General features: G+C 36.3%; 3 protein-coding genes across 6 annotated transcripts; all 3 read right to left on the bottom strand.

Annotated features, from left to right (window-relative positions):
• Positions 1-1,695: 1,695 nt before the first annotated feature.
• LOC18032152 (1,2-dihydroxy-3-keto-5-methylthiopentene dioxygenase 2) lies at positions 1,696-5,734 on the bottom strand. The gene is made up of 7 exons (XM_006419969.2): positions 5,620-5,734; positions 3,541-3,652; positions 3,363-3,457; positions 2,989-3,103; positions 2,787-2,911; positions 2,178-2,248; positions 1,696-2,062 (listed from the first exon to the last, which is right to left on the bottom strand). The coding sequence occupies exons 1-7, from the start codon at positions 5,632-5,634 to the stop codon at positions 1,996-1,998; spliced, it is 600 nt and encodes a 199-aa protein (XP_006420032.1). The 5' UTR covers positions 5,635-5,734; the 3' UTR covers positions 1,696-1,995.
• A 1,138-nt stretch (positions 5,735-6,872) lies between these two features.
• Positions 6,873-8,734, bottom strand: LOC18032474 (1,2-dihydroxy-3-keto-5-methylthiopentene dioxygenase 1). Its single transcript, XM_024180961.1, has 5 exons — positions 8,673-8,734; positions 8,495-8,582; positions 8,312-8,406; positions 7,229-7,468; positions 6,873-7,124 (listed from the first exon to the last, which is right to left on the bottom strand). The coding sequence occupies exons 1-5, from the start codon at positions 8,682-8,684 to the stop codon at positions 6,996-6,998; spliced, it is 564 nt and encodes a 187-aa protein (XP_024036729.1). The 5' UTR covers positions 8,685-8,734; the 3' UTR covers positions 6,873-6,995.
• A 383-nt stretch (positions 8,735-9,117) lies between these two features.
• Positions 9,118-13,314, bottom strand: LOC18032134 (protein TIFY 4B). 4 transcript variants are annotated; one of them, XM_024180955.1, is made up of 10 exons: positions 12,860-13,314; positions 12,541-12,669; positions 12,276-12,390; positions 11,978-12,068; positions 11,720-11,891; positions 11,119-11,178; positions 10,142-10,205; positions 9,823-10,034; positions 9,715-9,737; positions 9,118-9,521 (listed from the first exon to the last, which is right to left on the bottom strand). In XM_024180955.1, the coding sequence occupies exons 1-9, from the start codon at positions 12,981-12,983 to the stop codon at positions 9,721-9,723; spliced, it is 984 nt and encodes a 327-aa protein (XP_024036723.1). In that variant the 5' UTR covers positions 12,984-13,314; the 3' UTR covers positions 9,118-9,521; positions 9,715-9,720. The 4 variants fall into 4 exon arrangements, with proteins under 4 accessions (XP_024036723.1, XP_024036714.1, XP_006420029.1 ...); XM_024180946.1 differs by having other exon boundaries at positions 12,276-12,406; positions 12,521-12,669; positions 12,860-13,310; XM_006419966.2 differs by lacking the exon at positions 9,715-9,737 and having other exon boundaries at positions 12,276-12,406; positions 12,521-12,669; positions 12,860-13,310.
• Between the last annotated feature and the right edge of the window lie 1,493 nt (positions 13,315-14,807).

Genomic DNA, 14,807 nt, shown 5'->3' with positions numbered 1-14,807 from the left:
ATTAATCAAACCACCACGCATCATTACCAAGTCGCGGCATTGCGTCAAGCTAATTTCAATCTTTTGTTGATCTTTATGTTTCGCTAGCATATAAAATTCTCCATCAAGATGTGGATGAATTGATCTTTGCTTTGTGCCTGTTCAGGCAATCGTGACATTACAATATTTTTATCAGCGATTAGAATCGCATCAACCTGTATTTGGGCGTTTGTTCTTATTCAAACTTTTTTGTTTACCATCGACGACAAGGCGAAGCTGTTAGCGTGTCACGTATTCATTAGTCTGTAAGCAGTTCTCAATCACGATCAATTGATGAACAGTGCAAGTAGTAAAAAAATGACGATGCATGCATTTTTAAATGTTTCTTTAAGCGGATGCAAGGAATCTGATAATTAAATATCTGCACGGGAGCAGTGTTTAAAATTTCACTAATAAGAAGCACACTTGCCCCATAAATATCTTGTATAAAGTGTATTTTAAAAACCCCTAATCAGATCTCGAAAACCCATAAAAGAACGAAATCTAGACAAAAATTAGAGAAAGGCCAATGAGCATTAAACCCAAGCAATTAAACCATGTATTATTACTATTATATTTCTCCCCCCATTTTTTTTAATTATTTATGATATGGTGGTACACAATTAGCCACCTCAATGATGCCGTCGTGCACCGTGCGCGCAGCAGTTGTTTTTTTATGACTTCAAATAAATAAGTAAATATATATAGATATATATATATATAGTTGTATGGTTATACATGTCTCGCTTTTGAAATAATCAATAAGTTTAATTGTGCCAAGATCTTTTATATTCTGTACTTCGGTTCAAAACTTCTAACCTTTCGACGCTAATTAAAGCCAAAAAAAGGGTCGTCCAATGGCGATGACTACGTGGCCCCGAAGGGTCACTGACTCGCTAAGAGAACCCGCGTCGTTGTTCATTCAACATGCAATAACAAGTAAAAGGGTTTTTCTAGTCTATCAATTTCTGACAAGTGGCACATTTCCCACAGCTCGAAGCTACGGTAGGACACGTGTTGGCATCACAACGCGAGCATGCAGCGACAGTACAGCCCTGGATTACTCGTCAAGAACTAAACGAAAGGCTCATGCGCTGTCGCGTCATCAAAGCTTTGGGGTTTAAACTTTAAACTGATGAGTAGTTTTAAAAGGGAACTTGAGGATGAATGTAGAAGCAGAAATGGCGCCGAAAATTTTTTACCCGACAGGGCCAAATCCGGGGAGAAATCCAATCACTCATAAAGCAAAATGGGTACAGCGTCTGCGTGCGGTTCTGTATGTCATTTTGGCTAATATAATAAAACTTTATTAAGCTAATGCCAATTATTGCCCTAAAGATTTACAAAAGCAACAAAACATAATGGGATATGGATTTGTCAAATAATGCAACGCGCAGCAATTTCTACAGGGGGAACTATCAGGAAGCTGCGGGTAGGCAACGGTCAGGGTTATTGGTACTACAGATCTGTAGCAGATATAACAAAAACGAGCGCACCTAATTCTAGCTACATCTACATGGCACTATCCGCCGCCTAGTCCCCAGTCCCCACCAGGCCATCTACGACTACGAGATCCTCTAATAAAATCTTTACCACATACATATGCATTAGAGAAATACCAATCACAGGGAGTAGGATAAGTCTTAGATGGTCTTGTAAGTAAAAAAGCAACAGAGAGGCTACGCCGTGAGAACACACGCTCACAAACGTGACACAAGCAGCAATCTACATATATATATTCAATATTAGAATGTATTATAATATATATGGTACTCTTGCATACAGAAAATGAAGGACACAGATATTCATGGTGAGTTTACAGCAGTGGCTGCAACCAAGCAAGCAGAGATGCTACACAAGCAATTAAACCACACAGGTAACTCCAGGAGCCTCAGACACAGACAAACCATATAAACAGAAGTTTCTTTATTTATTAAAGCCAGTAGTATTGATCCAATGAGCAAGGAATTGCACAAATTACGCAGCAGCATTGATAGGGCTGTCACCAGCTTCCTTCTGCAAGAAATTTTGAACATATCCCTTCCTGCGATATAACTCCCTTGGTCAGACTCAAGAAAAGCCTCGAGTATTCTGTGACCATATGTCTATATACCAGAAGAAAGAGATGTACATAGCACAACGGGAAGGCAGAACCATACCTTGCGGGTAAATGATCATGGGGACGGTTGAATGGAGTCCAAACGGGATCACCTACAAACAGACGCATAGCCTGAAAATAAAATTATAAAATTAGCGTATATCATTCACTACATACATTCACACAGGCAGCTGAAGGTGAATATCTGGTAGAATAATGAGACAACATCTTCATTATCCACCTAGGAATAACTAAGCAATTCCCAGGTAAGAGGATGTGTTAATATAATTTATTATGATATACTTTGTCATTTTCAGAAATGGCAAAATCACCATTGTATTTGTTATTTGTTCATAGAAAAGGATATCTACAATGAAATGATAGTGGTTCCAAATGAGGTAAGGAATCACAATCATTAAAAGAACTAAAAGTGAAGATGGTGGTGATGATAGCATTTGCTTGTACAAAATCTTCATAGAATCCTACCACACTACCATTATGCAAGGATCAGGATAAATCTAGCAAGTGCAAATTGGCATCAACTTTTTTAAGGCAAACTCCATTTGCCAAGGGGCAGAAGGGGGGTGTTTGTTGGGAGAAAATGATGTTTGAGAGTCAACAGGAAAACAAGTAAAAATGAATTTCACATATGCATGTACAATGGCAATACCTTGATATAGTTGTCTGTATCCAAAGTAAAGCGATGGTAACATCCAGCAGGTAAAACAATCATTCCTCCTTTCTTTACCCATATGCGAATCCATTTTTCATTATGGTCCCTGACATCAAAGTAACCTATACCAGAAAGAAAACCCTCAATACCAAACTGATAGATATGTGGTGCCAGCAACTGAATATCAAACTAATCTTACCACTTCCTGCCACACAGTAGCGGATCTCTTCATCTGTATGAAGATGTTCTTCGAAAAAGTTTTTGATCTTCTCTTCATAATTTGGCAGTTTTTCTGGGCAAACCTCACAAAAGTCCTGAAAAAAGGTTCAAGAGTAGACTCATTGCCACAATGCACAAATAAATGGTTAGGGGGTTCACAATAAAAAATTAAAAAAATATTTTCAAATATCAGCTCTCAATAATGTGATATTTTACATCACTGAAGGGTCTAAAGCAGAAACAACCATATGAAAACCTTATTTTCAGAATAGAAGAATAGGGCAGAGGAAAATTGTTCCTTTCACAAACCAGATAAGAATAAATACATAATCACTGTGAGTTACTGTGACAAACCATGTAAGAATATCCGCGATCTTCACGAATCTTCTTCAGTTCCTCATCAGTTTCATAGTTATCAGCATCTAATCGCCAGCTGAGTACTCCAAGTTCTACATGTCAAGAAGAGGTTGCAAACTTAAAGTTTGGCCATATCATCAAATGATCAAATCCAAATATTTGCAAAGATGCTTACCAGAAAGCTGGTCCAGGGACACAAATTCCTTTGGATCCTTGTGATGGGGGAGTCTTTGATCTTCATCACTATCATCCATGTACCATGCCTGAATAACTTCCTCTCTAGGATCCTGCATAAACACACATTTTTTTTGGAGGGTGGGAAAAAGAAATTACTTTACACTTTTTTTTTTCTAACAGTGATACAATCAACTCAACTTAGAAGAATCCAAGAACATATCTTATGGAGTAAAATCTTTGACCAGGCGAGATTTTGTGTCCTATTGGACAAGAAATTGAACAAATGAAAAATAAATGTTTTAAGACTGTTGCATGATCATTAATCCTTACATTTGGATGTACCATGCAAACCTTTACAACCAATCCTTCATTTCAACAACTCAATTTTGATTAAACCATCCTCTATAAAGCACACCAAGAAAGTAGTGATAACAACATAATCCAATGCAAGTTTGCTTTAAGAAAATTGGTTATCATTTTTCATTTGAGAAAAACAATTAAGCTAATCCACTAATCTGAATGTCAGCAAAGCTTGGCAAGTAGAACAAGAGTCAATATAAAATCGTCCGGAGACCCATCTGGCAGCACAATCATTAATATGCTTCATTCTAACAGAAACTGCTACTCAAGCACAAATACATGCATGAAAATCGAAACTTTAGCAGTTTCAATCATGAATTTGTTTTGTATCAGATAAGAAAGCCAATAGTTTTGTATCAGGATTACATACTCATGCCTATCACAGTCAAGCCAATGGAACATTAAAAATCCAAAAATACAAGGATTACATTCAATCAGTTGTTGCATACTAAAAACAACATAATATAACAGAGTATTACAAATAGCCCGACACAATTAATGTAATCACAAAGTCTGCAAGTCTTAAATCTACCTTAAAATTCTACAAACTCCAGTAAAATCCACGTATATGGTAAGATAATATCTACTGCCGAATAGATCACTTCTTTCACACACAACAAGATGCCAACCAGGCACAATCCGTATGCAAAATCAAGAGTACAAGCAAGATTATCTGAAATAATATACAAAATACTACTGATCGCTCAGACAAGAAACTGAAGTCCTTGCCACGCATTTATTTTGCTTAAATTGTTGTTTTGAGTTACCATCATACCCTAAAGATTCTTGGAAACTCATCCTATTAATAATTCGTTAAAAACAATAAGCTTTTTGTGTATAAACATATTTCTATTTCTTGATTACACAATTTAGGCTTTATTTGGTATTGAGGTACTATGACTTTTACCAAACATTTTAGTATCCAACCGCAATATCAAATAGTGCTTTAGGTGTAGCATACAAATACGAACACAAATCCATAGCGTCTCGATTTACTGCAAATAACACACCATAAAACTAACTACCTTCTCTCTCCATATGAGTTCTGCACACCAAGTACGAGTATTTAAAAAAACAATAATATGATGAATTCCCCAAAATGTTAAAATCACTGATCTTAAAAGAGACAACACTCGCAGAACCACAAAATAGCATAAGAATTGTCGAAAGACGTTCCAAACTCATTAAAAGTACCTAACACATGAAAGCTTTTGCAAAATAAACAAAATTGACTAATCTTTGACAAAAAATTACAAATATTCAATTTCACCAAGGCTTAAGCACTCAGCTCTGAGCCCCGACATCTAGGTACATAAGCTAAACTTAATTTAATTAACTTAAACTGACTGTTAAACAACACAACGAATAAAACCAAAAAAAAAAAAAAGGACAAAAGCAATAAAACAGAAAATTAAACTAAAATTACTCAGTTGATTACAACACAAATGTGAAATACGACACATCACGAAATCATCATTACAAAATTATGAAGTTATCTAAGAGATATTCAATAACAACGACAACAACAATAAAAATAATAATGAAATAATCACATAATCTCAGGTTCCATTGGATATAAAAAGTGATCACACTAGATTGTTTAAAAATTTAAAACAATAACAAAAAAAAGAAAATACAATTATTATTTAATAAAAGCGGAACAAATTTTTTATATATTTAATTCATGAACAATAAAAAGTAGGGTAAATCGAAGTACCTGAGGGGCGACCATGGTTTCTGAAATTCTTTGAACAACGCTTGGTGGCAACGCAATAGAAATGAGGTTGAGGAAGGGAGACGGAATTTTAAACGCGAGATAATAGAATTCGAATGACGAAAATGTCCTTATTTGTACGCTGTCTGTTTTACTTGGCTTTGGCTCGTTAAATTCGATACTCGGTCCGGATTAAATGAACGGGTAATTGTGACTGAGGGGTATTACTGTCATTCCGCTTGCGCAGTTCGCTCAGCCTCTGTTGTGATTCAAAAAGTATCATAAACAATTCCGAAATGGAAAAATATATATATTAGTCAATTCAGCAACTTCTGTTCATAAAATCAATTCCTGTCTAATATTGTTCTGAATACAAGATTTTAAAATGTGAAAAATTTTAAAAACATGCAGTTTTAAAATTTTAATTTAATAATTAATTTTAAAATTTTTAAAATTTTTTTTTATATTTTTAAATTTTAAATTAAAAAAAAATTATTATGCTGACGCTAAGTTACGTTGCACGTAACTTACGCCTCTTAAAATAATAATACCCAAATCTACCAACGGTACTATTACTATAAGAGGACCGTAAGCGTAACTTAGGGCCTCCCATATATTAATTTACGTTGAAACGGCACGAAAAAGGGTGTTGTTGAGTCGGTCCAATCTGACACCATCTATTACATCAATTATGGAAGTGTGTAACACAAGTGGCACTGTGGCGAACGAAAATTTGATTCTCTCCAATGGGGGGGAATACGGTAGTCAGACAATGATAAAATTCTTGTATGTCATTGGTCAAAGTCAAAACATTGATTATTAGCAAAAGTATGTTAAAAATTTTACACGATCCTCCCGATTACATTAGCTTTTGGAAACTTTGCAAATTACGTTTCGATGTTTGCTTTTGATAGTTGACTGCGCGATTTCATCAAACCGCACGTGCGGCAGTCGCCGTTTTGATGAATCGATGCTAAGGTGGTCGGTTTTGCTCTGGAAAGATCCTTTTGTCTCGTTCAAGATACGTCGTCACTCTTACTAAAACATTACTCAACAGTAAACATTATGCTTTCCATTTACAAGATTAAATGTAACCCTTTGCTCTTTAGATTCCATTTCATTCGATTTTTCTGGAACTTTTTCATAAGGTGACTTATTTCGATTGGTGAAATTTTATAGTACAAGCAAAAGATCAATGATTTAATTTATGGTAAATAGTATGCATTTGCCAGCATTAAGCTGCTGTATATTAAATCTCATCAAAGCACCAAATGCATAGACATAAGGTTTAGCTAAATGTGGTTTATCAGAAGTCTATATAAATATAGTTACATTAACATACACATACACAAGTGTAAATGGTAAAGTACTCTCAAACTCTAATGAGCTTCAACTGGCACCCCTGCCTGCCCAGTCAAACCTTTGATGTACTCCTTTCTGGCAGGATGATCCTCCTGTGGCCGATTATATGCCGTCCACACTGGTTCTCCCACAAACAACCTCATCAACTGCACATCAACGAGTCAATCAATAGCTCTAAATTCTAATTAACCAACCATTGCATTCATTGATCACTTTGTCTTTGCACACCATAACTTAAAATTTGCATTACCTTAACATAGTTACTAGTGTCAAGAGTGAAACGATGGTAGATTCCAGCTGGCAGAACGATTAGATCACCCGCTTTGATCCAGATTCGAATCCACTGATCACTCTCGTCTCTAACATCAAAATATCCACTTCCTTCCAAACAGTAGCGTATCTCTTCGTCGGCATGGATGTGCTCCGTGTAAAAGTTCTTCAGCTTCTCCTCATAGTTAGTCACTTTCTCCGGACATAAATCAAGCAAATCCTGCAAAAGCAACAAGATGATCGATCAGTCAGTGAAAGTTACTGACAGAAACAAAACCTCTGTAAATAATGTTAGGCAGGAGTACAAAGCATTCACCAAGCACCTTATATAGGCCACCAAGTCAGAAAAGACTTCAATTTATTTTCAATTCATCTTTTTCCCTCGAACAAAAGAAATAAACCCACAAAAACTCTACTAGTCATTGACCTTCAAAAACCAAAGTACATTTCAACAGCCCACTCATCGCATATAAAATTTGCCTCCCCCTTCTAATTCTTAGCTATTATACTTCACAGCTGAAACAAGGCTCCACACAACCAAACATCCATCAAATTGCTAAAGCCGAATTTGACCAAACTCATTTGTCACCCATTCGATCTCAATCATAATTCGAGGCTCCTTTACTTGTGAAGTGTAAACAAAAATTGTAAATTTGGACAAATATCTTGGTTGAAGTCTGAAATTACAATACGGACTACATGTATTAAATATTACCTACTTCCACTCTCATTTCACCTCAAATCTCAAAACTAAGCTTTTTTCAAATCTCTGAGCTCAAGTCTAAATATGAGATGTAATTGTTGTCACAGTTACATCTCATATTTCTTCCTATATTACTACTATTAAATACAATGGTCACGCCAGTTCAAAACTACTTGGACAGTTGAATTCAATTTCTTTTATCTTGCACTGAAATTCAATAGTTTAGACTTCAGCTGATTACTCTTAGATACAATTACCAGACTTAGGCTACGCTTGGTATTAAGGAGCTGTGGCTTCTATTTTCTAATGGAAAAATTAGAAAATAATAAAGCAAAAATGAGACTCAGAAAATTGAAGTACCATGTAACTGTAACCTCTTGCTTCTCTGATCTTCTGCAATTCCTCATCGTTCTCATAGTTTTTCGGGTTCAAGCGCCAATACAGCACTCCCAATTCTGCAAGTTTCAAAAATTTGTTACCAAAATAAAATTAATAGACAAATAAGTGAATGAATAACATTGAATCAAGAGATAATTTGAATACCTGCCAATTGGTCCAACGATACGAATTGCTTCGGGTTGAGGTGGTGAGGGAGCCGTTGGTCTTGACTACTTTCATCCATAAACCACGCCTGATTAAATTCAAATTTCACTTTTGATATTAGAAATGTCACTGAAGACTCAGACTGAGCAAAGGATGACTCGGTATAATAACAACTCACCTCGAGAACCATCGGTAACTAGAACTCACTCTTCCAGCCTGAACTCGGAAACTGCCGCGGGTATAGAAGAGTTGTGAACTGCGGTTGATTTAAGTTGTTTAGTTATGTTACTAGAGTTGGCCACGTGTATGGCTCGATCTCCTCCGGTTTATTTGTGGTTTTTAAATCAAAGCCTATTAAATATCAGTTTTGGCGCCTACCAGAAATCCTTTTTCACTGCATTTTGTCAATTATTTTTGTTTTTACTGGAATTTTCCTCTTTTTTTTTATTTATTTTTCCTGTGGCTTATACATGTCGATTGGAGAAACTTGATTTTTTTTTTCCGTGCCACAAAAATAAATAATTTAATGGCATCATATCCAATTCTATGAATAAATATGAGTTAATATAAAGTTCTTATAATATTTACACTTCAAAGATGAAAAAACAAAAACAAAAGAGTAATAAGGTAAAAGTGGACTAATAAGCCAACATTTTATAAATATATTCATCGTTATCAGTTTTATATGATTGCATCTAGCTTCATATTTTAAAGCCGAGAAACCTTGAACCTCAGAATCAGAAACAAGAAATTCCTGATAACACTAAGATATTTTTCATAATTACAAAATTGATCATAGTCCTGCTATAAAACTCGTACCACCTGGAGAAAACTCTTTCCGTAGAATCTAATAAACCAGTAAAGAAAACTCGTCCGCAATACAGCAGCCGAAGTCATGTAAAGGGGAAGACAGGTTGATGAATGATGTTAATATATAGTCTCACTTTTCCTTCTTTTCCAGCTTCTCACAAATGGCTATGTATCCCAGCTCCATATGACTATTTCAAAATGCTTCAGTCTTGAATATCTGTAGCGCAGGCAACGAAGAAAACATATGAAATATTCATACATATCTTTGCTCTATTATTAACTAAGTTTTCTCATGCTTGTTGATAAAATGGCATGCAAGATGACTAAATACACAATCCTTCTATATCCTTGGCAATAAAATAAAAAATCAGCACTTTCATATGGTAAACAGCAACCAGAAGAAACCATACATCCGTCTATGCACTGCCATTATCTGTAAGCATAAAAATTTGTGAATTACCAAAAGTTGTTCATATTTTAAGCCATCAATCATTCATGAATAGAACTTCTTAGACTACCTTCATTGTTGAGATCAACCGGAAGCATGACAGTCTTCGCCTGGTTGTCTGGGGAGGTCCCCAATGTGTTGGACAACTCAGGCTGGGTCGGAGAGCTTGTGTTGCTCTGGCTCTGTTGTCCATTGGAGGCATGTGTCTTCCCCGGATGGTTCAGGTACATCTCCAAACTAGGAGTTGGTCCTGTATTTTTCTTTCCCTTGAAAAACCTTCCCCTATAACATCAACATGAGCAAAATGTTAAGAAGAAACATTCATACGAGAACATGAAAAACTAGATTATCAGTGCCATCGAGTGAACAATCTTAGTTACTGAAAGCACCTGTCTTTCCGCTTTTCAAGATACCTCTGCAACGAGACTTTTCGGTTAACCTGACCATCCACATCTTAAGAAAGAGAAAATGTAAATAGACATAATAATGGCTAATGATTCTCATAAATTACAAGGAAAGCTTATTGAGTTATCTAGCCCTCAAACGTATGACAGTTAGCATCCTATGGCTCAGGCTGAAATTCTATTTATGCTATAAATTTCGGCTATGCTTCTCAAATAGGTATCCTTAATAAATAAAACAATTGTAACAATTGTGTCTAGGTGTGCCTTTTAACTGCAAAGATAAAAGGAAACTGCATGTTTTGAAGCAGCAGTGCTGAAGACTTTTTCCAGACACAGAGCTTGAGGAAAAAATGTTGACTAGTGGTGAAAAATTGCTACTGGTGATTGGAGAACAGGAGTTAGTTTCGAAGATCATTTCCCAAGGCTGAGGTTGCAGTTATCATTTTGCACAGGACTATGGTACAACTTGAATGGTGTAACATAGAACAAGGTTCAGCTTCCTTCTCTTGATGGGGATCAGTTAGTCTGGTGATCTGACTGCCCAGGAGGAGCTCAAACACCTTGGGGAATATCACGAGCCTCTTACATTTCTATGAGATGGGGAAACCAATTTAGGCAATCCGCATGCATGGAGGTCATAATAGCAAACTGTTTAGTACATTGCTCCAGTGTCGTGTTTAAGATCATCAAAGATTTGCATGCATTTTGAGAAAACACGCTCCCACATAAGGCCCATGAATTTTATGAATTCGTTGAAGTAAGGTATTGAATTTTCTCTTATTTGGCTACAGATGTAAATTGTCGAAATTCGAATTCTACACCATCTCAAGCAAGATCACTGGAATTAATATAATTTCCCAATTAAGACAACTGTTATATGTAATATCACTCTGAAAGACGACTGTGAAAGCATTCTGCATGTACAAAATTCCATAAAAAAAAATTAGCAACAAATTCTATACCAGAGTCATGAGTACTAATCGCTTTCTCCCTATACTCCTGAGAATAATCTGCTATCTTCCCTGCAAAAGTCAATCATAACCACCACAAAGTTAAGTATGTTAAAATGAATATCATTATAGTAATTTTAGCAATGACATTGGAACCATCATTATGTAAGTGGATGAATACTGTTCTCTTCAGAGCAGCAAAGACTTAAATATTATCTGTGGCAATAAAACATTGAGAAAAATAAGATAGAGTGCAATACTTTATAACAGAGGATTTAGGAAAGTGATCCAAATAACCATTGAAGAATTTTGTTTTCCATTTGGTGTGGAAGTTGACATAAATGAAGTGAAGAATAGGTAAGCCAGAAGTCTTTGCAATGTACAATGACTACGTGCAAAACATAAAGATGCCTTCTCTTTCTACTGAGAAAACTGTATGGTTTGTCAACAAGAAAAGCCATGTCCCAAGTATGAGAAGAGGGAGGAATCTAGAGGTATCCAGTGCAGAGTCTAGAACAGTTCAGACCAATATAAGCAACAACTTCTTCGAACCACAAAGATCTTGAAATTTAAAAAGAGTTGGGCAATCAATACTTCCATCTTAAACTCTTACCTGTTTGCATGAACTGAGAGATCATGGCAGCAGGACGAAGAGGGAGAGACACATGTCTGTTGCTTGTCACTTGTAAATGGCATGGAATGGCCCTATATGCCGTAATTCCACCAAATGAACCGTTCTGGGAAAAATCAATTGGAGTTGCTGCAAGGTGCATAATCTCCTGTGCCTGCAAACCCATATTTGGATACATTGGAAGACCAACTCGTATCATTCTTATCTCCAGCTATCCATGTAAAGACCAGGCTGCATTACCTTATCAGTTGGCACTCCTTCGTACACGTTCACCTTGCCACAATAGAAAATCGTCATCTGCCCTATGGACCCATTTGCTTCACAGGGATTTCTGCAATCACATTTCAATATACTTCTGATCAGTTCCCACAAGTCTCTCACTCTTAATCCAAAAGCTTTACCAGACATACAGGGATCTAGGAAAATAATCAAATTCAAACAACAAAAGCAAACTCAATCATTAGTTTCTTGACTAGTTAATGTGCATTTTTAATATTAAAAGCATATCATCCAGAACAAAAGTACTACCCAAATGCACCTGTTAGAGATGGTCTTGTTATCTGCATCAACAGCACAGTTGCGAGGGTACTTCCGCCTATACGCACTGTTTTGGTCTCCAGAAACTGAGATGGTCGGTTCCTTTACTAAATCAGCTGAATTTGAAGTCACCTACAGACATAACATTATTATTTGAACAATAACCATATACTACTTCATGCAAAAAAACCAAAAAATACATATGCGCGCGTGTGTGTGTATATATAAAAATTAGTTACAGCATACATTCACGCGCGGCGGCATACTTTCCGGAGGCGAGACGAGTACTCTGCGTAAAACACCTGAGCCGGAATCGCCGCTGGACTCGAGCAAAGCTTTGAGAGAGATCACCTGCTGGATCGCCTGCGATTTGTTCCACGATGGTCTGCGCATTCCTGTTCCGCCACGTGTCCATACATTTGACAACAGAATCAATTTGTTAATTGATTTCTCTTTAATGCCTTCTTATTTTTAATTTGTAAAGCGTCACTACTTACAGACCTTCAGCTCAGGTACCGGAAAAATATGGAAAGAGTGGAAGGGCAAAAATGGAAAAAAAAGAAGAAACTGTTTCAGTGATTTCACCTTTCTCCTTGAGAAATTTGCGGCAATCTTCGCGTGTGAGCTGCGTAATGTCCTCTTCAGTGAGCTGACTGAGAGGTTTCTCGAGTATTGACCGGCACGACGTCACGCCACCGTCCACGTCCATCAGATTCCGTCCAGATTTTCTCCGTTAACTCACGCACGCCACTCAGCGGCAGTTATTTGGACAGTTTTGGTGGCAATTACTGAAGTTTAAAGGGGTGAAAGCGAAGCAGAGAAGAGTGAGTGAGCGTGTGGGAGTGGCGAGGGGTTGAGAGAGAATGTGGCCGCGGCGCCTTTGCCTTTGTGAGAGGGGGAGCTTTTTAGGCGCTGCGGTGCACCCTAGAGTGCCACGTAGTGAGCTGTCTGGGTTGTTTTAGACAAAGTAATTATTATTACGGGACAATATTGGACTTAATTATTCTGTTAAATTGCCTCCTTGCCACTGAAGAACGTTGAAAATCGCGGCTTTAAGAATATCTTGACCTTGGTGGTCTACTCACTCAGCGCCGAGGGATTAGGAAAATCGTCTCGTGTCGTTTAGCAGAAGCTTAGGTTACGCGCACGAGCTGGGGAATGGAACCTTCATGGTTTTATCGAGAAATTTTATAAAGAAGAAAACAGTAAAAACAGAAAGATTTTTTTGTTGAATAGACACTCATTTATTCGGTAATTGACGCTGGAATATGCAAAATTATTTATTATTTTATTTCATCATTCATTGATTAATTAATGTTAGCTGGCAAGCATTAAACCACTGTTTGGAAATTTAATATTGTTACCTTATTTTTATATGTGTGTGTTAGTTTATTTAACTAGTAAAAATTTTTGTAGTGGCACTAAATTGAATTATTCGAAATTTTGTTCCCGAGAAAATTTAGTTGCCGTTAAATAATATTATTCCACTTTTTTTTATGTTACTTTATTATTATTATTACTATTATTATTATTAGTAATGCATGCATAGATGCGCACTAGCAAATATTCAAACACAGAACCTGCATCCTAGGAGGTTGTTTCGTACCACAATGCACATGGTACTCTATTTTAAAATATAAAATTTAATTTTTTTTTAAAACATAATGTTATAGTGATTTTGCATTATACTCGCCACAAAATAGTACTTGAAAGTTGTCTTCCCTTTTTTTTTTCTTTAATGTTTTTCTCTTTTTAAAATAACTCATGTAAACAAATTAATTCCATACCATTATATGAGTGATATTTGAATTTCAGTGTCTTATACCACCCAAAAATTACTATCAACTGAATCAATTAGTAGCATACACATAAATTTCTCATTTAAAAGAAAAAAAATTCTCATTACCGGATACATAATCACGAACCACAATATTATTCTTATTTGCCTTTATATTTTAAGAACAAATTTTCGAAAACAATTGCAGGCCCCCATCCCTTCCATGCGCCATCACCTCTACCTACCATTCAATATGAGCATCTTGTAAAGACCCATGTCAACTTCAAAGACCGCATTTTATGCCAAAAAAATAAAAATAAAATAAAAAATGAAAACCACTAAACAACAGTGGAAAGAATAATAAATAAACAACCAAAAAAAAAGTGTTTGTTGGGCTTTTGAGTGTTATTTTAGGCCCAAATGATAGGAAAAAAAAAAAAATTTTGAAAACTCATTATGAAAAAAAGGGGATGAAAGGAGTCCTTTGTTTGTGAAGGCGAAGTGTCCCTATCGAGTTTTTGAAACCCGATGTTTCTGCAAAAACCAACACCTAAAAAGGCGATGGTTGCTTCCTGAACACCTGCCCTAGTTTGTCCCTGTAGTAGGGGCCACTTTTAAAATCAGGGGGCCTAAACCTATCCTAACCTGCTCAGTCATACTCAGCTCAGTCCAACTTTAGGCCCGCTTTCTGTTTACAGTTGGCCCCTTTTTATTCATCCGTAAACCGTAATTACTCATTTTTATCCTCTCTGTTCA

The sequence above is a fragment of the Citrus clementina genome, unplaced genomic scaffold (assembly GCF_000493195.1).
Source record: "Citrus clementina cultivar Clemenules unplaced genomic scaffold, Citrus_clementina_v1.0 scaffold_9, whole genome shotgun sequence".
Taxonomy (NCBI): domain Eukaryota; kingdom Viridiplantae; phylum Streptophyta; class Magnoliopsida; order Sapindales; family Rutaceae; genus Citrus; species Citrus x clementina.
The sequence above is the reverse complement of the archived record's forward strand: the minus strand, read 5'-3'. Positions and strand labels throughout refer to the sequence as shown.

Bases quoted from the DNA above. Each gene is read 5' to 3' on its own strand.
- LOC18032152 (XM_006419969.2), bottom strand. The intron at 3,104-3,362 runs GTTTGTCACAGT...ACCTTTTTTCAG, and splicing joins ATCGCGGATATTCTTACATG to GACTTTTGTGAGGTTTGCCC. The intron at 2,912-2,988 runs GTAAGATTAGTT...TTTCTGGTATAG, and splicing joins CTACTGTGTGGCAGGAAGTG to GTTACTTTGATGTCAGGGAC.
- LOC18032474 (XM_024180961.1), bottom strand. The intron at 8,407-8,494 runs GTATTCAAATTA...TGAAACTTGCAG, and splicing joins ATCGTTGGACCAATTGGCAG to AATTGGGAGTGCTGTATTGG. The intron at 7,469-8,311 runs GTACTTCAATTT...TTGCTTTTGCAG, and splicing joins CAAGAGGTTACAGTTACATG to GATTTGCTTGATTTATGTCC.
- LOC18032134 (XM_024180938.1), bottom strand. From the start codon at position 12,983: ATGGACGTGGACGGTGGCGTGACGTCGTGCCGGTCAATACTCGAGAAA. The intron at 11,892-11,977 runs GTAATGCAGCCT...ATGGGTTTGCAG, and splicing joins AAGGAGTGCCAACTGATAAG to GCACAGGAGATTATGCACCT. The intron at 11,179-11,719 runs GTAAGAGTTTAA...TGACTTTTGCAG, and splicing joins CTCTCAGTTCATGCAAACAG to GGAAGATAGCAGATTATTCT.